The sequence below is a fragment of the Apodemus sylvaticus genome, chromosome 10 (assembly GCF_947179515.1).
Source record: "Apodemus sylvaticus chromosome 10, mApoSyl1.1, whole genome shotgun sequence".
Taxonomy (NCBI): domain Eukaryota; kingdom Metazoa; phylum Chordata; class Mammalia; order Rodentia; family Muridae; genus Apodemus; species Apodemus sylvaticus.
This window is the reverse complement of record NC_067481.1, coordinates 99,252,121-99,273,233: the sequence shown is the minus strand read 5'-3', so window position 1 is coordinate 99,273,233 and position 21,113 is coordinate 99,252,121. Positions and strand designations below refer to the sequence as shown.

Sequence of the window (21,113 nt, the reverse complement as noted above, 5' to 3'; positions counted from 1 at the left end):
CATCACTCAGGCTGTGTGGCACTGCGGATGGACTTCTCATCACTCAGGCTGTGTGGCACACTCGGGGGCATGGGAAGGGGTGGCCGTGGGGTCCTTTTTTAGATGGCCTCCGAGAAATTCTGCCTGGGAAGGGGGCTTATTGTCATGCGCGCTCAGTCAGGTCTCGGAGTGTGGTGATAGCTGCTAAGTCTCTGCTAAACATCTGTCATCTCCCTGGGAACATAGGTGACAGGTACCTCAGGAACACAGAACAGATACATCTAAGTAAGCTTGAGGATCAGGGAGGAAGCTCCCAGGGGATGAGCCTCAAAGCTGAGCTCTGAAGGATGATCGGGAATTGGCCATACTTGGGACAGGGAGTGGCAGTGAGACAGGGGACTGGTTAGAAGCCCAGGTGATCTGCATAATAACTCTTCAGGCATGGATGACAAACATCTAAAGATGTATTGAATACGGACCCTTTCCTGGAGATAACCTGGAAGATAGGTCACTATCATAGGGAGAAGGGTTTGTGTCCTGTCATGCCCCTCATTGCAGTCTAGACATGAGTAATGGAGGCCAGAGACAGACACCCATGTGGCCTGAAGACATTGTGAGGGGTGTGGTAGGAGACCTGGCTAGCAAGAGGAACAGGTACGGCTGGAACCTATAGAAAAGCAGAAGGGAGTCTTAGGCATAAAGGCCGTCACAGCTGATAGGAGATGGATGCTTAAGCCCTAAACCAAGTGCCTGGTTGTTTTGGAAGTGGCTGTTGCTAGTTGGATTCCTACTGGAGAAGGGTAGGCTCTATGCCCAATATGGTGGCTTCCTTTGGGAGGAGAAGGAGAAGGTCATGTGAAGATGGAGACAAAAGCCGAAGGGGGCAGGTGTAAGCCAGGGATTGCCTGCAGATACAGGAGCCAGGGAGATGAGACAGGCTCGTTCCTATAGGGCTCAGAGGAGGCAGGGCCCAACTGATGCCTTGATTCATACTCTGGCTTTTGGAACTGTCAGAGAATCAATTTTTATTCCTTTGCCTTCTTTTTTAAAGATTTATTTTTATTTGTGTGTGTGTGTGTGTGTGTATTCTACATATAGGTGGGTATCTAAAGAATGAGAAGGGATGTCAGATCCTCCTCTGGAACTGTAGTAGGCAGTTGTGAGCTGCTCAGTATTGGTGCTGGGAACTCAACTCAGGCTCTCTCTGGAATAGCAGCAAGCATTCTTAACCACACAGCCATTTCTGGACTCCTCCTTTTCTTCTTTCTCTCTCTCTTTTTAGATCGTGTCTCATGTCGTCCTTACAAGTCTGGAACTCACTATATAGCTATAGATGACCTTGAACATTTGATCCTCCTGCCTCTGCCTTGAGCACTGGGATTACAGACACATGCCACTACCCCTGATTTTATGTAGTGCCGTGGGTTAAATCTAGAACTTCGTGCATTCTAGGCAAGCACAACACCCTGAGATATGTCACTGCCCCCTGAATTTCTACCCTCTGAAGCTGCTAAATTTGTGGCACTTTGTTTTGGTGACTTTACGAACTAATGCAGGATTGTATTCAGACTTTGATGCAGGGATTTGGCTGATGTCCAGGATGGACTGAGAGGACCCTAACAGCAGGCTGAGCTATAACCTGTTGTTATAGCCTGTTCAGCCCCTCAAATCCAGCTTGTGGCCTTCAGCATTGACTGAGGTGGGTCAATCTGGATCAGGAAGTGTAGAATGTGCCTCACTCCAGCCCTGCCCTTGGCTCTGACCTTCCTCAGCTAGAGTGAGCCCCTTAGGAACTAAGGAATGTAAGGCCTTCTGTGGCTCTATTTGGCAAAAAACAAGGTTTGTAACAGATTAAGGGCTCCCTGGTGACCTGAACTTCCTCTGGTTTCTGTATTTGAAGAGGTGAGGCGGGGGTGCTTAGAGCTCAGGTTCTTAATGACTCTAAAAGCTACCAGAGAAGGAGGCTGTTTTCAGACTCATCAGCCTGTAAAGACTCCTTCCTGAAGGGTTAGCAGAGAGGAAGTCTTACAGAAAGCTAGCCAGAGGGTCATTTTCCAAGGGTGATGTCCCATGTGTCTGAGGTGCTGGGTCTAAGCCACTTGGGAAAAATCTCGGATTTCTGGAGCGGTCCATTTTAGGTGGACTGAGTATGTCAGACACGCTTGTCTGAGGCATTCCAGGCTCCAAAGGGAGAATTCGGGACAATGGTTGGATCTGCTCCAGAGCAGCAGGTCTCAACCTGTGGCTTGAGACCATTTGGGAGGTCGAATGACTCTTTCACAGGGGTCACCTAAGACTGTGAGAAAACTCATATTTGCAGTGTGATTCATTATTAGCCAAATTACAGTCATAAAGTAGCAACAAAAATAATTTTGTGGCTGTGAGTCACCACAGCATGAGGAACTATATTAAAAGATCTCGGCATTAGGGGAGCTGAGAACCACTGGTCTAGAGGCTCTGAGAGTTGGTACTCTCCGGGCAGTTAGTTCCTTTGTTCCAGTCACCAGACTCTTCCCATTAGTGACGACAGATCCCAGCTCCGCTCTTTGTGGCTGGTGGCTGGAGAGAAGGAGCTCTGAGTAGAGAGATCTTCTCTAGCTTCCTGACTGAATTCCCAACCAAGAGGGTCCAAAGCCTTGTCCCTCTTGTCCAAAGCTGGTTCTGTTGTAGTCACTCAATGCTCTTGGGGTTTGGCCAGGTGTCATTGCTCTTCTAGGAGATAATGACTGTCACAGCTAACATTCGTTGGGTGTCCTTAAACATCCTTACAATGCTCCATAGGGGTCACCAAAGCAGGGTCTTATGCTCTGCACTTTGTCAGTATGTCAAGGGACACCACAAGGTCATATAGGTGGTGAAACGCCGAAGTCCAGAGACCAGGACTCTGGATTCCCAACTGCATGCAGAGAAATTGGTCTTTTGACTTTCAGCCTGTGAGGTGTGGCAAGGCAACACTGTGGTTCAGGCCCAGACTGGGAAGGTATTAGATTTACGTCCCAAGCTGGAGAATGAAGCCGACTTCCTTTAGCCTCCTTAGATTGGGAAAGTGGCGGGTCTGGCCACATTGCTCCCTTCACTTCGAAGCCTCAGTAACTCTAACCCAAGGCAGCTAGAGGAAATGGACTCCCATGACTCCTGCTTGGTCTTTCCTCCCGGCACTCAAGAGTTAAACCCTCAATTCTTACCAGCATCTTTCCATGCAGATTCCAGGGAGGTGCAGTTTCTTCAGGCTGGAAACAGACTCCAGCCCCAGTCTTCCTCAGACTCCACCCTGCATTCATTTCTTCTTCCTTGTCCTGGCCTACCTGCCAGGTTAATCCTTCCAAAGTGAGGACATTATTATCCGTCGACTCTTGTGAGGATATTCATGCTGATCTCTGGAAAAGCAACTTTCAACAGAGCATCTCTTCCATAGGTGCACTCTAGGCAGCAGGACTTAACATTTTTTGTCTGTTACATGGTCTTATGTAGCCCAGGCTGGCCTCATAAGACCTTGAACTTTAGACCCTCTTGTTTCTACTTCCCAAATACCTGAATCACAGGCATGGGCCACCACATTTGGTTTATGCAGTCCTGGGGATTGAACCCAGGGCTTTGTGTGTGCTGGACCAGCACTCTACCATCTGAGCTATACGCCCAGCTCAGGATCTAATGTCGTGCTTCCCCTAGAGACATTTATCTTTCAAAATGAATAAGCAAGTCAGGTGTGGTAACACATCCTCATAATAGCATTACTTAGGCTAAAGCAGAAAGGCTGCTGTGATTTGAGGCCAGGCTGGGTTATACAGTACCAAGCCACCCAGAACTGTATAGCAGGACCTTGGCTTAGAAAAAAAAACAATTAGAGCCGGGCAGTGGCGGCACACACCTGTAATCCCAGCACTCTGGGAGGCAGAGGCAGGCGGATTTCTGAGTTCGAGGCCAGCCTGGTCTACAAAGTGAGTTCCAGGACAGCCAGGACTATACAGAGAAACCCTGTCTCAAAAAAACCACCCCCCCCAAAAAAAGTAAAAAAACCAATTAGCTGGACAGTGCTGACAAATGCTGTTGATCCTAGTACCTGGGAGGTACAGGAAGATCTCTGTGAGTTCCTGAACATCTGGGGTGTGCAGATAAAGAAAGACTCAAAAGACCCCAAACATAAAAGCAAACACACAAAAACCAAAACCATAATGAGTTTGAAGCCACACCACACTGAGAGCTTATTTCAAAGAAATTAGCCTTGGCTTGGCTTAATCTCCTAATCTATTAGCCTCTACCTCCCAAGCGCTAAGATCATAGGCAGACATCACCAGCCCCAGACAATTGGTTTTTGAGTTTTCGTGTGGTTTTGGACTAATAAACAAAAACAAAAAAATCCAACTAGCCAACTAACCATCCACAAACCAAAAATGAACAAACATCATCCACACCATGAATCCCCCTGGCAGCTACCTTAAGGCAATGGTCAGAGGCCATTGCCAATAGCAATTTCTCCGTATATCTCTCAAACCAAATAGTCATAAGAACTAGGTATGAGGTGAAAATGAAGTTATTCTGTCAATTCTGTGTATTTTATAGGTAAAAACTCAAGTGTGTTGAAGTCTTTGATCTTTTTCAAAGGGAGAAGTAAGTGCCCTAAGAATTCCTAAGAGGCAGTGGATCTTTGAGTTTGAGCCAGCCTGGTCTACAAAATAAGTTCCAGAACAGCCACAACTACACAGGAAAAGCTTGTATCAAAAAGTAAAAATTAAAAAAAAATAAGGAAGAGGAGGAGGAGGAAGAGGAAGAGGAGGAGGAAGAGGAGGAAGAAGAGGAGGAGGAAGAAGGGGAGGAGGAAGTAGAAGTAGCAGCAGAAGTTCTAAGCCAAACATAGCTCTGTCATTGGCTAAGTGGCGGTGGGAGTGAGGATTCGGCTTGGCACAGGGACAGTCCAGACACTGCAGGGAGCAGGGTTCTAGAAGCAGATGCTGACAATGGCTCCTGTGGCCTCAAGGCAGGTGCTGTTTTAGAGTTTTGCTTAGTGAAGTCAGAGTAAGTAGTTGGTCACTCAGATGATTCTCTGTGATTGCTGCCTTTGCTGTTGCCTCCTGTCCCCTCACCAAATCATTGAGGGGCTCGAGTCCTGCCAGGAGGAGCCACACTGGTGGGATTAGCCTTGCCTTTAGAGATTTGGCAGTGAAGCCAAAGAAAACCGCAACAGCCTCTTCTACTAGACCCTGCCTCCTTTGTCTGGAGGAAGGGCTAAAGGCCAAAGGATGGCCAGAGACTGGTTCTGGATCCTGGGAGGATGTGGACAACCTTCCTCTGGCAGAAACTTCTCTGTTGAAACCCTAAATGGCATCAGCTGGCAGCCGCATTGTTTGATGAAGTCTTTACCTGGAATGGTGAACAGTCACTCTAGAATAAGGTAAAATAAATAAATGAATAAGTAAATGAATACATTAATGAAGACAGCAGAAGAGGCTGCTGGTCTGTCTGCCCAGCCCAGCAATGTCCAGAGACAAGATGTGGAAGAAGGGTCAGCGGAAGGGAGAGGGCGTGAGACAGAAGACAGAGCAGCATCAGCATCTGGCTTCTAATGCTTCCCCGGTCCCTTTCGATCGATTCCCAGCCCGCGAGAAGCTGACATGTGAGCCAAGGACTGCTGGCGGGACTCGGAACTCCTGTATGCACCACGGCCAGCACGTCCTGATAAAGTGTAGAACCAGGAAAGACTTTTCCCCTGGTATTTTTATTACTGTTGATGGCTCATTGTGCATGTGTATATGAGTGATAGTCAAAAGGAATTGTGGGTATCTGTGACTGCGAGCTTCATGGTTTCAGATCAAACGGATGAGAAAGCGTATAGGAGAATAGCTTCAGCCCACCCCTATGAGCGACTGCTAAGAAGCCAGCACAGGCCTTCATCCCAGCACTTTGCAGGCAGAGCCTGGATTCAGTGTTGAAAAGCTTTGCGGGGGTGTGGTCACAGCATTCCCAGGAAGAAGGCTGCGTGGATGGCTTGTGAAACAGATGTATTTCTTGTGTCTGCCTCCTCATCTCAAAAGAGATTGGTAAACCTTGCTTTTTCTACCTGAGAGGGCTGTGAGGACCCAACGCTCTCAGAGCCTTAAGGACAAGACAGGATCTAGCTCAGAACTCTGTACGCATGGATCAGACAAGTGTAAGACTGCCATTGGGGACACAAAGGGAGAGTTGTGAATGTTGCTGCCATCGGGGACACAAAGGGAGAGTTGTGATTGTTGCTGCCATCGGGGACACAAAGGGAGAGTTGTGATTGTTGCTCCTCTTCCTTCCTCCCCATTCTATAAACAGTGGGGCAGACATATTGAGGGAGGCAAGGAACACGAAGGAGGCCTTATCTCTAGGCTATTTCATCTTCCTCTATCCTTAGCTACTTTCTGGAACCCCAGCCGGTGAAACTTGGGGGTTCAGTGGGAACACTAGACTGAAGGCCGCAGCCCAGGGCTCTGTCCCAGCCTGACCTTGTCCTCTGGCCAGCCCTTAAGCTCCTCCCTGGCCAGAGCGTCCTCCTTTCCAGTTGGACTCATGAGGCCCTTGGAAACTCATCAGTTCTCCAAGTCCACAGAAGGTGCTGTGGAGAGAGGAGGGAGCAGAGGAAGCCAGGTTAGGGTGCTTGACTCCAGAAAGAAAAGAGAGGAACCCAGCAGTTTGTGGGAGCTACTGCTGGGATGGGGGTTGGGAAAGCAGCAAAAAGCTTAGATTCCCCAGGAGGGTTGATGGTATGGGGGGGGGTGCCCAGAAAGAGATAGTACTGCTTGTGCCAGGCTGTGCCTGAGTGTGAATGAGCTGGGACCCAGCATGTCAGGTGCTTGGGCTTTCCATGGGCCTCTGGGGATGAGCTGGGGGCCTGGTATTCACGCGCCTTTACGTGAGTGCTCAGGCCTGGCCAGAGCTGAGGTGGCCATGTTGGCAGTGGTTCATACAGTATGAACCGTCATATCCTGATAGGGAGCCACACTCATTCCACTAGAACTCAGCCCATCCGGGATCCTCTGTGTCCTCTCCTCCCTCCTCCCTCGGGCACCAACAGGGGCTCTGGCAAGAGGAGGGGAGGAGAGGAAGGACACCGGCCTCCGGTCTCAAGGAACCAAGCATCAGATGTGCCTCCCACAACGGACTTGGGTCCAGTGCTTCCTGAGGTTGAGCCCTGGGAGCTCCAACAGGACAGCTGGTTTCATTGAAAGTCTTCCTGCCAGAGCAGTTCGTTTTAGCCTGAGAAGGAAGGTCATGCGGGCATCTGTCTTTCATTCCAAACTGTTTAGCAGACATCAGGGGGCAGGTTGGCTCTAAGGTAAAAAGATGGGAGATATTAAGGCATATACACACATAGTCCGGTATCTAAAAGTGGAAACACAGCAATTTGAAGGCCGCAGGTAACTCCTCAACATGTGGTTTCTCATGCTCTTTTGGAAGACGCCACTCTCATTGGAGTCAGAGTTTCTTTTGAAACTATCAGAAATATAATGAGAAGCCAGATCTAGAAGCTATTTAGTTCATATCATCACTATTACCATCATCACCATCATCACCATCACCACCACCATCATCATCACCACCACCACCACCACCACCACCATCACTATCATCGACATCTTGATCATCATAGAACAACAGGAGCTGTGGAAAGGATTAGATTTATCAGAGAAACAGCTAGTAACTACCGCTGTTTTGGAGGGGATCCTCTCAATGTGGAGGGGCTGGGATCAGAAGCCTTGGGGTCAAAATTATTTTTCTTTGAAGCTGCCGTGGTTTGTAACTTTGTGTGCTGGGATTACTGAGGATATTTTTGTTGTTGCTGAGGCTGCATCCTGGATAATTTAAATGTGAAGGGGAGGAACTAAGAGTCAGGAACGAGGTGATTCCATGTGTGGGGAGCCACGGGAGCAGAGAGGAAGTGGTGCAGACCAGAGACCCCCATCCATCGTGACCTGTGAGGATCCATGTGTCCTGGCTAGTGCCCAAGATCTCTGTCTCCAGAGAACTCTGAGGAGATGCCGAGGAAGAAGCTGGCTTCTGGGCCACGATTTGAGGAGTGATAACCCTGCTCAGAGGTCAGGCAATGACCTTTTCAAAGGCCCTCAGCCTGTCACTAGCTATGTGACACCAGTAGGGCCCAGAAGCCTATAAAAGCGACATAAGTAATACTTGTTTTACAGAAGCAAGTATTTCTAAGTCTTAAGCGAGACTGAGATGTTTCCTATTGCCTGGCATGGTGAATAATTATGTGAATGTTTCTCATATTTATTTATACATATTGTTGCCCAGAGGTTTGTCAGTCTCCTTAGATAAAACCAAATTCCTCTCCAGATTCTTGTCAAGGACTAGGGATCTAGAAATGCAGGGGAAGGATCTAGAAATGCAGGGGAAGGATCTAGAAATGCAGGGCAAGTAATATTAGCTCCCCCTGCTGTGACCAAGGAACCAGGTACCTTACTGGTACCTACATGTAAATACATACTTCTTCTAGAACTTTCTGGAGAGCATCCAAGGGCCATACACACTGGGAACACACAATTAAAACACAAATTCTGCTACCCAGGAGCCAGGTACAGAATCTTGGAAAGGGGATAAATATAGTCAGGGTCTGGGATCCCCATCAGAAGGTTCCTGTGTCCCCTGGATACATCATGGACTACGAGTTGGCAATTCTGTGTTCTAATCACCTCTTAGTCACACGGTGGCCATGATTCTGTGGCAAGGCAAAGACCATCACTAATTCAGATCTAGAATCTTCCAGACAAGATGAGCAAGTTCATAAACAGCCATGTATACTAGTATGCTTGGGGTAAAGTTTTCTACATTTGTATACAGGGCTCCTCTACAATCAGTGCCCCAGAGCTTCCCACCCCTCAGGAGCTGGCACAGTTGACTAACTGTGGGAACTAATGAGAAAACACTCATTCCTGAGGGCTGGAGATTGCCCCTGCCTTTGAGAACTGGTAAGGGGTGAGGTACCTGGAGATGAGGGTTCGTTACCTCAATGAAGGAGATGATGCAAACACTAGGCCTTGTCTAAGAGAGGGGGTCCTTTTCCAGCACAGAGGTGGAGAGAGAAGTCTTAGTCACACTGAAGTGGGGAGTCTGCATCCCGCCCCTTCCCGCGGGGTTGCGGTTTCCCGCAGGCCTTCTCCATAAGCAGACCCCAGTTTGGGAGAGAAGATCAGAAGGGCTAGCCCAAGCTTTGCTTCGCACCCCACTTTCCAAAACTACCCAACTTGACCCTTGATGGCAGTCTCTGGCATAGACCGGGCCCCTGTTCGTTCTGTTCCCCCTGTGCCCTCTGCTCTGTGGGTACAGTTGCAGGACCTTAGAAGGGGATCCCCTCAGAAGGGGTTGGCTGAGGCCACTGGGAAGCCCGGGCCCTGCCCATTTTGGATGTCTCCTCCTCAGGCTCTGTTTCCTCTAATCTGAGGTAGGGAGGCCAGCAAATGCCTGCCCTTAAGGGGACAGGGTTAGATGTGTGACTTCATAAGGCCGAGAGCCACAAGTAATCCCCTAAGTACTCTGCCTTGTAACCTAAGATTATCTGGCCTCCAAACACCTGTTTTCACTCCTTTGCTGATAGTAGTATAAAAAGCATGCTGGTTAATGACTCTAGGAACCGACAAGGAAAGGAATGCGCTCGCATTTGTCCCATCTTGGAATATCGCCTCAGGAGCCAGGTGGCACGTGCCACACCCGCTCCAAGGTTGAGGAAGGACTGGAAGGTCTCACCCCAGTTTCTATCCATATATAGTCATTAGGACCCAGGGGGAAGACTTGAAGGTCAGGGTCAAGCTTTGGCAGCTCTTAGGTTACTGCAGCAACTAACACCCTTAGAGGTGGACAGCAGGTCAACCCTTTGACTCCCGACTCTGTAGACCCTACAGGCTTGGAGGGAGACAGGTGACCCAGAGGACCCCAGCTGGGAGGCGTAACACTAAATAGCAGGCACACATGGAGCTTCCTGCAGTGGGAGCTAGACTGAGATAGACTCTTGAGAAGCAGGGCAGTGCCAACCCTGTGAACTGACCAATCATGTTCTAATCATTTAGAACTGCAAGTCTCTGCTTCGGGTGGCACAGAAGATGTTGGCAATTTGTTGGAGAATCATTTCTCTGCTGGAGACGCAAGTCTAGAGGAGAAAGAAAGGGCGCTTTATGCAGATGCGGCCCCTGGAGACAAGAACCTGCTCCTTCACTACTCAGACGGCAGGGGGGCTGAGAGCTTGGAGCAGCCTCCTGCAGGGGCCCCTTCCACCGCCAACGGCCAGGGCTCCGAGTCCGAAGCTAGCCTGTCCAATACCTCAGCTGCAGAGTCAGCTCCACCTGGGGATGTCGAAGGGCCTGGGGAGGAAGAGGAGGGCCCACATGCAGCAGGCGCCCTTCCTCCAGGAGGGGTTGAGGGGCCAGAAGAAGAGAGGCCAGAGTTCAGTTCTGGAGAGGAAGCAGGACAGGAGGAGGCTGGGGTGGGGGTCCCCACAGAGGGGGTTGCCAGTATGGAGGCAGAAGTGCAGGAGGGAAGTAGTGGGGCCCCTGAGGAATTACAGGGACTCTTAGGAGATGGGCCTGTGAAAGAAGCAGCAGCAGGGACAGCAGAGTCTGAAGCTACCCAAGAGGCAGAAGGTGAGGGCAGCACAGGCTCTGCCCACCAATCCTCAGAGCTAGACGGAGCCGAGGATGCCATACCTGCTAGAGATGAATCAGAGGCTGACATGGCTGCAGAAACCAGCGAGGGAGCAGAGGCCAAGCCCCAGGACCACTCCCTGCAGTCAGAGGAGACAGCCCTCCCAGGGCCTGATCACCAGCCCACAGACCTACATGCAGTCTCTGACACGGCATCTTCTGCAGTAGAGGCAGAAGAAGGTGCAGAAGAATCAAAGGCTGAGGTGGTTACAGAATCTGGGGAGAAGGCTGAGGACCAGGGGGAGCCTAGATCTAGCATGGAGGTTGGCTCAGCTATAGAGGCCAATGAAAAGTCTGAGGACACCCAGAGTTCCGAGACGAGGGAGACCGAGAATGACCTTCCTGAGGGCCAGGTGTCAGGGATGTCGGAGGAGGGCCTGGCTGAGGCCTCCTCTGAAGAAGAGGGTGGTGAAGAAGATGGAAGTGAGGATGAAGGAGTTCCATCTAAAGAAGAGTCTGGAGAAGACAGTGGTGATGGAGCTAGCTCAGAAGAAGAGGGGAGCACCCCTGGGGAGGCTGGAGAGCCCCAGAAAACACCAGGAGCCACAGGACATGAGGAAGAAGGGGTCCAGCTTGATGTGGAAGATTTGAACACAGGGCCCGAGGGCAGCAAGACCCAGGACACAGAAGCAGAGGCATCCGAAGAGAGACAACAGGGCAGAGGGAATCCTGTAATTGCTCATTGGGGTAGGAATGAATTCCTCAGGGCAAAGCATCTCCAGCCCATACATTCTTTATGGAAATCCTATACATTGTGGGATAAACAGGGTGGGTGGGAGAACCCCTGCTTAGTTCTGGCTCTCAGATCAGTCCAGAGAGTCCACTGAGGCACTTCCTTAACTGCTTACCTTCAATATACCTTGGGTCTGGCAAGAAGCTCCAGAAGACCAGGCCATTTTTGAGTTAGGGTCAAGGAGACTCCTCTTTAGGGCTGCTAGGTGTGGATCAGTCCTAAGGACAGGGACTGATGGTAGGTTTATGGTCCTGAGACCAGCTGGTGGAGGGAAGCGTATGGAGGGGGAGGGCAGGTTAGGAACCATTAGGCACTCCTCTTGTGCGCCAGAACCCATGTCTGCTCTTGAAGGCTTCTTACATGAGGTGTAAAAGGCAGGAATCAAAAGGCTAGGATCAGGATGTGAAAACTCAGACTGACTACAACTCTAACTGCTCTCAAATGCTCCTCTAGAGTAGAGCAGCCCTCTGAGGACAGGGAAGGAGAAGGAGAGGGGCTGAGCCACTGGGCAGCATCTGGGGTGATGTGGTTAGGACCTGCAGAGCTCGTGTGATATGTGTGTGGATAGGAGAGACTGGCTTTCGGGGAAGAGGCTGGGTCATTCGTTCACTTTTCCAGATGGACTCCTTACAGATTTCCTTAAAGCCGCCCCCTTCCCCATGAGACAGGAGCTTATGTACTTAGGCTGGGCTTGAGCTCATTATATAACGGTCAAGGTGGCCTCAAGCTCCTGATTTTCCAGCCTCAGCCTCTAGAATGCCGTGCGATCACAGGCACGCACCACGTGCTTGGCTTCTTACAGAACTTAATGTTCGTGTTCTCTTTACATACTTATTCTTTCTACAAGGAGGTGGAGCCGCATGCAGTGAGCTTTCTTTATCATATCTGGATCCGGGAGCAGGGATTGCCTAAACACTACACATGCAGACACTGGCCTCCCTCTATCCACAAGCCCGCTCATCTTAGATCCCTGAATAGCAGCTCTGCTAGAACCAAGTGACCCCAGAGGCTAGGGAACATGAACGACACGCTACCCAGGGCTTGACAGTCATGGGCATCTCTGGTTTGCTGTCAGCACATACACATACAGTCACACGCCCACTCATTTCCAGTCGGTGTTATTCTGATAAGATGGTCATTCAGCTGGTCTTCGGTGTGAGTAGATCTCCCAATAGCTCTCTTTGCTCTGGAATGAAGTGCAAATCCCAGTGTTGGTCTTTGACGTTGTCTAGTCAGCTTCTGGGGCACCTGGCTCTCTCCCTGTCAGGCATCCTATGGGGTCCATCATGGGAAGCTACTTTCTTTTCTTTACTAATTCTAGCTCAACAGCAGATGTCAGGGAAGGGTTCTCAGGCATCCCTTGATCAGCCTGCAAATACTCTTCCTAGACCCTCGAAGGTACTACAGCTTCCTTACTACTCAAAATCACCATATATTTTAAAGACAGTTCATCAGCTCATTCCCACTAGACTGCAGGATGACTCCCTAAGGGCACGGGCTGCGCCTGTGTAGGCATTACGGCATGGCCAGCACGACCTGTGGGACTCGGCATGTGACAGGTGTCCAATTTGTTTTATTTGTTTGAAGCAATATCTTTTTATCCAGCCTGGGTCAGCCCAGCCTTAAAATTCACTTCTCTTGCATCTCAAGTGCTAAGATCACAGGTGTGTGACATCACTTTCTGTGCTCGATGCAGTTAAAAAAAAAATAAATACAGTAAGGGAGGTGTGATTGTTCATCAGTGTCTTGGTTTGTTTTCTGTTGTGATGGAACACAAAAGCAACTTGGAGGAGAAAGGGAGTTGCTTGGCTTACAGGTTACCGTCCATCTACTGAGGGAAACTGAGGCAGGAACTGAGGCCGAGACCAATGACTCGCTCCCTCTGCTTTCTTATACAGCCCAGGCCCATCTGCCCAGGAGTGACACCACCCACAGTGGGTGGGGCCCCTACATTCATTAAGGGAATCAGGATGAATGAGGCTCAGGTGACACTGATGGGTGGCAAGTTGACACTAAAACCAACCATCACAGACAGTAAAATGCTCACGTCACAACTGTGAGGACCTGAGTCTGATCTCCAGTACCCACAGAAAAAGCTGACTGTGGGGTTGTGCATTTGTAATCCCAGCACTGGTGGGGAGAGACAGACACATAGGTCCTTGGCTATTTAAGCCTAATTGGCGAGCTCTAGGTGCCAGTGACAGACAGACCTTGTCAAAAGTAAAAGGCAGAGAAGTGCACAAGGTGGACAGATCTGGAAGAATGACAGCACGGGTTGACCTCTGACCTCCGCACATGCCTCCCCCACCCCCAATGCTCTTGTGCACTAGCATGTACACAAACACACAGATCACGGGTCATAAAAGTTATGTCTACCTTTAAAAAGCATTCAGTTTGGCAACTCTGTTCTGCATCTCCCCGAGGCCCCGCCCTGCTCCACCCCAGTGAGGCTCTCAGCACCACTGGCTCAGTTCTGCTGACCCCGAGCTGTCTGCTTCTCTTCCAGAAGAGGCGGAGGATGTGAGTGAAGACGCTCCCATGAGGGACCGCTCCCACATTGAGAAAACCCTGATGCTGAACGAGGACAAACCAGCTGACGATTACTCAGGTAACTGGGGAAGGGGGATGGGCTGGGGTCCAGGGCACCAGAGCTCTGTAGTTCTGAAGCTGGGGGAACCAGAAAGGAGAGGAGAACCCTGTGTCGGTGAGGGGCTCAGGTGGGGGAGGGGAAGGGGGGGAAGGGGGGGGAAGATAACCAGGCTGAGGGCCCAGTATCAGAGCCCAGTATCTGAAGGTAAACTTCAGAGCCATCGCCGGTAGGATGCACCCTACCACCCACCACCGCCTTTGGGCAGGGAGGGTGGCTAATAAGAATTCATCCTTACTGCTTTGGATTTTAGTTTACAAAGCTCTTTTGTGTCTCCTATTCTGTTTTGAACCAAGGATTTCAGTGGGAGCTTGTTATCCTTTCTTAACTGATCAACTAGCCAAGCTCAGATTAATGCAGCAAGCTGCTCGTGGCAAACAGTCAGAGAACAGTCGGAGAACAGTCGGAGAACAGTCAGAGAACAACAGTGCAAGGACAGGAACTGTACTAACCTGATTACCGCTCCTTACACTGTCTGTGTGTAAGGAGGACACCCCAAAGCTCTCAGTTGTACCCTGGGTTTCTGCTACCCTATGGGGCATGTCTGAATTCTCCCAGGATCGTTGTGCCCTGGGCCTGCTGGCACCTGGCCTCCTTACCTTCTAGACCTTGGCACCTTAAACAGAGGCAAAGACACAAGGTTCTCATCTCCCAAGGAGAGAGCTTCCAGGCAGGCTGAAGGCAACCTCGACTTTCTGGATACAGCATTGAAGTGAGGAAGAGAGTATAGGGTTTCAATTTAATTTTTCCCGAGACGAGTCATGTAGCTCAGGTTGGACTCAAACTCCCTAAGTAGCAGGGAGTACCCTTGAACTCCTAATCTCCCTAGAAGAGATTATAGGTGCAAAGCACCCTACCTGTATTGTCATGGTGCAAGGGACTGAATCCAGGGCTTCGTGCTTGTGCATGCTAAGTAGGTACTTTACCTAGTGAGCCACATCCCTGAATTATAATAATAATAATAACAACAACAACAATAACAATAATAACAACAATTACTACTGCTATTACTACTACTACTGTTGTTGTTGTTGTTATTATTATTATTATTATTATTATTATTATTGACAGTGTCCCACTATCTAACCTGACTGGCCGGGAGCTTGCTGTGTATACTACAGTACCCCTGGGGCCACAGAAACCCAGTTATCATGTCTCTTGGATGCTAGGATTAAAAGTGCCTGGCCAAGAATTAATTTTTCATTTCGTTTTTAAAGTATCTCAGGAGGCTTTTCAGGTTGGTAGGAAAATGCTTTTGAATTGAGGACTTCTGAGGGTGGGATGTGGGCCAACTCCTTCCCAAGCACAATCATTCCACGGTCTTAGCTGCCAGTGGCTGTTCTCACCAGGGAGAGATAGAGTCTCTCAGCATATGAGATCGCTGTAGGCTGAGGAGCAGCCTGGGGTGGCTCTGACTGAAGCTTACTCCTCACGCCCTCCCCAGCGGTGCTGCAGCGGCTTCGGAAGATCTACCATACATCCATCAAGCCCCTGGAGCAGTCTTACAAGTACAATGAACTTCGGCAGCACGAGATCACAGGTACAGCTTCCTGGCCCAGAATCGGGCTCTCATCTTCACCCACTCACACCACCCTGGTGCCCACACAGGCTCACAAGATCCATGTGTAATATATGCCCAGACTCCAGGAGCTGAGCCTTCCTGAGGGTTGGAGGACTGGGACTCAGGCCTGGGCACCAGACTCTCCTACAGGAGCGAGTGCTCAGTACTGTAAGAGTCTGTCAGAGAGATTTCATTGTTAAGCACTTTGTCTTAGCAAATTTTGGTTTCCAGGGTAGTAAGGCCTGGGTGGTCCCTCCTGAGCCCAAGCGTCTCCAGGCCTGTTTACATTGGCTTCCATATGACCTACAGTCCTCCTTACCTTCTTATTGTCCCTCCTGGAAGGCCTCCTGAGGGCCTGGGTGATGACCATGTTGACCATGGTGGTGGTGGTGGCGGTGGTGGGGATGATGACTTTGATGACAACAAGGATGATAATTTTTGAGGCAGGGTGTTACGATGTAGTTCAGGCTGGCCTTGAACTTCTAGAACCTTAGAACCTTGACTTCCTAAATAGCTGGGTTTACTCATGTATGCTACTGCACCCAGATAGGGTCTGGATTCTTTTAAAACTTGGTTTTCAAAATAATAAAGTAAGACATACTTGTTTCAACGGTGCTCAAACAATATAAAACAATATAAATTGAAAAATAAAGCCTGGCATGACGGCATATAACTGTAATCCTAGAGTTTGGGAGGCACAGGCAGGAGAATTGTTAACTGTGAAGACAGATCAGACTACACAGCGAGTTCTGGGCTACTACATGGCAAGGACCTGTCCCCAAAATACAACATCACACCGTGTCACCCCTCCCACACCCAATTTGTTTCTTAATCTCCAATTTATCCAATTCTACTTCCAGAGACACCCACTATCCCAGTTTGTTTAGTGCTCAAAGCTACAGGATGTAATAGATCCTTCCAGACATTTCTTCTATATCTGTGAATATACAAATGTCTTTTTCTTCATACATACATGGGATCATATTATGCCAACTGTGCATATGTGTATATACATGTGTGTATATACATACAGATGCATGTGCATGCATGCATGACTCATCCTTATTCTTTGTTGAAGCTTCTTGGTCCTGTCTTCTAAGAATACTGTACAACCAGTATCCAATTCCTTGGGGTTAATAGGTGCTGTAGATTGTCTATATTTTAAAAAACTGAAGGCAAATATCTATGAGTTTGAGGCTAGCCTGGTTTACATAGTGAGACGAGGGCAGCCAGAGCTCAAAAAGATAAAAACAGTTTTTTGTTTTTTGTTTTTTGTGTGTGTGTGCAGAAGCCAGGTGTGGTGGCACACACCTTTAATCCCAGCACTCAGGAGGCACAGGGAGGTGGATTTCTGTGAATTCAAAGCCAGCCTGGTCCACAGAGTGAATTCCAAGACAGTCAGGGCTACACTGAGAAATCTTGTCTTGAAAAAACAACAAATAAACAGGTGGGGCTAGTAAGATGGCTCAGCAAGTAAAAGCACTTGCATCTAAGCCTGATAGCCCGAGTTCAGTTCCTGAACTCCACATGGTAGGACAGAATCAGGTCCTGCAAGTTGCCTTCTGACCTCTATACACATACCAAGCTGTGCATCCCCCCAAACATCCATCCATCCATCCACACACACACACACACTCACACACACACTCACACACACACACACACACACACACACACACACGTTCCAAAGCTGGGCATGGTGGGCATGGTGGCTATGCCCATAGTCTCAGCGCTTGTAACACTGAGGCAATAGGATGACTAAGAATTTAGAGCCAGCCTGGGCTACAGAATTTCAGGCCTTAGAGTGGGATGCTCTCTGAACAAAATGAAATAAAACCATCCCAAACACTAGCATAATCACTGTATATTTTGTGTACAGATATTTGTAGGACGTGTTTTGCTTGCTTGTTTTGTCTTTAAAATGGTACAGTAGAGGGGCTGAGAAGATGGCCACATAGAGAATGCACCGGCGGCCCAGACAGCCTTATTCAATCCCTGGGCTATGTGGTGGGGAGAGAGAACCAATTCCCATGATTTATCCTTCGGCATAGCCCAGACCCACAAATACATGTTTAAAAATTATTGTAGAACACTGCAATTAATTAATTTTGATCATTATTAGAAAATTGTCTTGAAAAACTCCAATCTGTATCCACAAGAACATCCCAGAGGATTCTTGCTATCACTGAGCTATATCCACAGTTACTCTTACTCCTGGTTTAAAGCTTTCGTAATTGTTATTTTTTTTCTTTTCAGTTCTGGGGATGGAACCCAGGGCCTTGAGCATCCTAGGCAAGTGCTCTCCTATGGAGCTATGACCCCAGCCCCTGTTTTAATTGTGAATCATATCACAAATCTCTTCCTGTGCTACCTGGCAATTTCCATATAACCCTAATGCCTACTGAGTAGCTGTGGTAGCTGAGGGCATACATATTCCTACTCTACAGAAAAGGAACCTAATACCCAGGTAGTGCTTCTTTCCCTTGTCAGTTCCTATACCGTTCTTACAAGCCTAAGAGCCAGTCTCCCTCTCCTGCTTCTGAGGGCATGTGCAGACCTGGTATGTTACAGAATCTGCCAGCAGCTGGCTTTCTTCTGTCTTCTGTGCTTGTCTTCTCTCCCTACTCTGACACCGAGAGTGGCACGACCCTCCCAGGGAAACTCCAAACTTAAAGCCTCAGTGGCCAAGAGGCTGCCAGCTGCCCCTGGATTGGCTCTCAGCACAGGCCAATTGGCTCTTTTCTGGCTTCCCTTTCTGGCTTGGCTTCTCTGTCCTAATGTCTCGCCAGCTTCCTGCATGACCCCTATCCCTCAAGCTTATTACTGGCCTCCCACATATGCCCACGATGCCCCCTGCTGTGCAGAGTTGGAACAGCAACACCTGAAGCTCTGTCTCACATAACCAGCACTGGCTTTTTGGAAAAATCTGTAACTGGGCTTAACCCTCTTGAGATGCTTATCCATCCTGTCCCCAGGCTGAGTACCTCTTGTGTATGCTTACACACAAGAGGGAAGGGCCAGCCCACGGACTTGTGTTCACCATGTAGAAGACATCTTTTAGGACGTTGCTTTTACCCCCCAAAAGGAACAAAACTAGTACATCCAAAAGCTAGGCGCAGAAGGGATTCATACTATACACTGTACAGAAAAGAATGTACAACACTGGTATGTACAACACGGTGTAGACACAGCAAGGCAGCTGGACAATGCCAGACAGTAGCATTGGTGTCTAGGGTAGTGGTACACAAATATAGATAGTCCCAACTACTCTGGAGGCTGAGGCAGGAGAATCACTTGATTCTTGAGCCCAGGACTTTCAGAACATCCTGGGAAATATAATCTCATCTCAAAAGGAAATAGAAAAAACCCACCCCACCCGCCCAGCATTAGTTACCTAATAGAGAGTGTGTTATGACCCAGACAGATTGGGGCTTTTTGTACTTCAGACTTTTGAGTCAACACATTGCACAAAATTATAAGAAATAAATGAAAAAGAAGTTTAAGGAGGAGGGCTACATTTTGAGATCTGCCTGCAGGCTCAGGAAGACAAAGGTCTGGAGAGCACAGGTGCCCAGTGGAGCTAGTTCAGAAAAGAACCTAGAGGACCAGAAAGCAGCAATAAGAAACCAGACCTCTGCCCACAGGCTCTTACCTGCTTCTTTGCCCATATTTGGTTGTGTTTTATATTTTTGCAGTAGCTGGGGACTGAACCCAGGGCCTCACACACACTATGCAAATGTTCGGCCAGTGAGCACCTCCTAAGCCCCCCATCCTTACTTCTGAAAACACTAGAGAACTCTGCTTCTCTCTCACACACCCCTCCCCGGCAGCCTTGGCAGGGTGTGACTCCTAGCATGGAGTCTCGGAGGACCTGGGCCTCAGGGCCCAAGAACCTAAGGATTCCCAGTTTTCAGTGTTTGGTTTCAGACCCTGGAAGACTTGTCGTGGGCTAAAGAGACTGGTCTGAGCTTGGGGTGATGATTTGGGGAGCCCCAGTGAGGAGACAGGAGAGTTGCAGAGGTGTGGACAGGCAGAGCCTGGGGCTGGGGGGGAGGGGGGGCGTTCAGGCACGTACAGGTCTCTTCCATGTCCTTTCTTACTATTGATCCAGGTAGCAAACTTCCGTCTTTCTCAGTGTGGAAGTTCTGTCCTTTTTGTGAGACATTCTCTAGATTAAGCCAGGAGACTGCACCCGGCGTAAGCACTGAGCCTGTATGTATCAACCCACCCAACTCCTCCTTCTGGTGCAGGCAGATGTGCCAAGAATCTGGAAAAGGCCCAAACAATGGCTCCTGGTGTCTTTGGAGTGAATGCTCTTTTTTGTTTTTGTTTTTTAGATTTATTTATTTATTTAATGTTTGTGAGTACACTGTCACTGTCTTCAGACCCTCCCGAAGAGGGCATCAGATCCCATTACAGATGGTTGTGAGCCACCATGTGGGTGCTGGGAATTGAACTCAGGGCCTCTGGAAGAGCAGATGGTGCTCTTAACCACTGAGCCATCTCTCTAGCCCCAGGAGTGAATGGTCTTATAAAGTAAGATAAGTGCCCCTGACCACTGCACAGTTTGATTCGCATAGAACCCCACAAGCTCCAGATGACAGTGGGGAAGAGGGGGGGGTGCAGAGTGCTTTGGAGAACAGTGCTGCGCCTGTCAAGTAAGAACTGATGTTAGTCACTTCTGTTTCTAATTCCCGTTGTCCACAGATGGGGAGATCACTTCCAAGCCAATGGTGCTGTTCCTGGGACCGTGGAGTGTGGGCAAATCCACCATGATAAACTACCTCCTTGGCTTAGAAGATACTCGATACCAGCTTTATACAGGTATTTTGGGAGGGGGGTGTATATATTGTGAAAGCAGATGAGGAATTAAAACGCGTGTATGCCTTTAATAATAGTAGTGAAAATAACATGTAAGAACCAGAAACTTTGCCACCTCCATGGCAGCACCAGTCAAAAAAGCCCCAAAGTAGAAACAACTCAAGGGTCCATGGCTGGATGAAGGGAAACCAACAAGCAGTCTGTGCACACAGTGGAAAGGAGAAGGCTTAGTGATAGAGGGCTTGAAGTCAGGTCCCCTAGTACCCATATAAAAGCCAGGTGTAGTAGCACATGCATCTGAGATTGCAGAACTTCTACAGGGAGATCGGGGCTGGCGATGGGAGCACCCCTAAAAGCTTAGAGGCCAGCTAACTTGCCCTGTGCAGCAGTGACAGTCTCCTCTGCATCAAGCAAGGTACAAGGTGAGAATACCCACGGTTGTCTATCCTCTGACTTCTACCCCTGTGCCATGCAACACACACACACACACACACACACACACACACACACACACACACGATTTGCACATATAGAAAGGAGTGAGCTATGCATGATGTCAGAACACATCAGATACATCCTTGACATGGAAAAACCGTGAAAACAATATGCTAAGCAAAACAAGCCAAGCACTAAAGCAAAGATATGGTTTGACTCTACTCATATGAGGTGCCACAGTAGGAAAAATTCAGAGACAGAAAGAGA

The 21,113-nt window shown here is 48.9% G+C and overlaps 1 protein-coding gene across 1 annotated transcript in view; it reads left to right on the top strand.

Annotated features, from left to right (window-relative positions):
* Positions 1-21,113, top strand: part of Srl (sarcalumenin) — a 39,712-nt gene that overhangs the window by 13,952 nt on the left and 4,647 nt on the right. The window contains exons 2-5 of the mRNA XM_052196002.1: positions 10,020-11,336; positions 13,889-13,990; positions 15,474-15,569; positions 20,298-20,414. Of these exons, the coding sequence (XP_052051962.1) occupies positions 10,020-11,336; positions 13,889-13,990; positions 15,474-15,569; positions 20,298-20,414 (1,632 nt within the window). The remainder of the gene's footprint in view (positions 1-10,019; positions 11,337-13,888; positions 13,991-15,473; positions 15,570-20,297; positions 20,415-21,113) is intronic.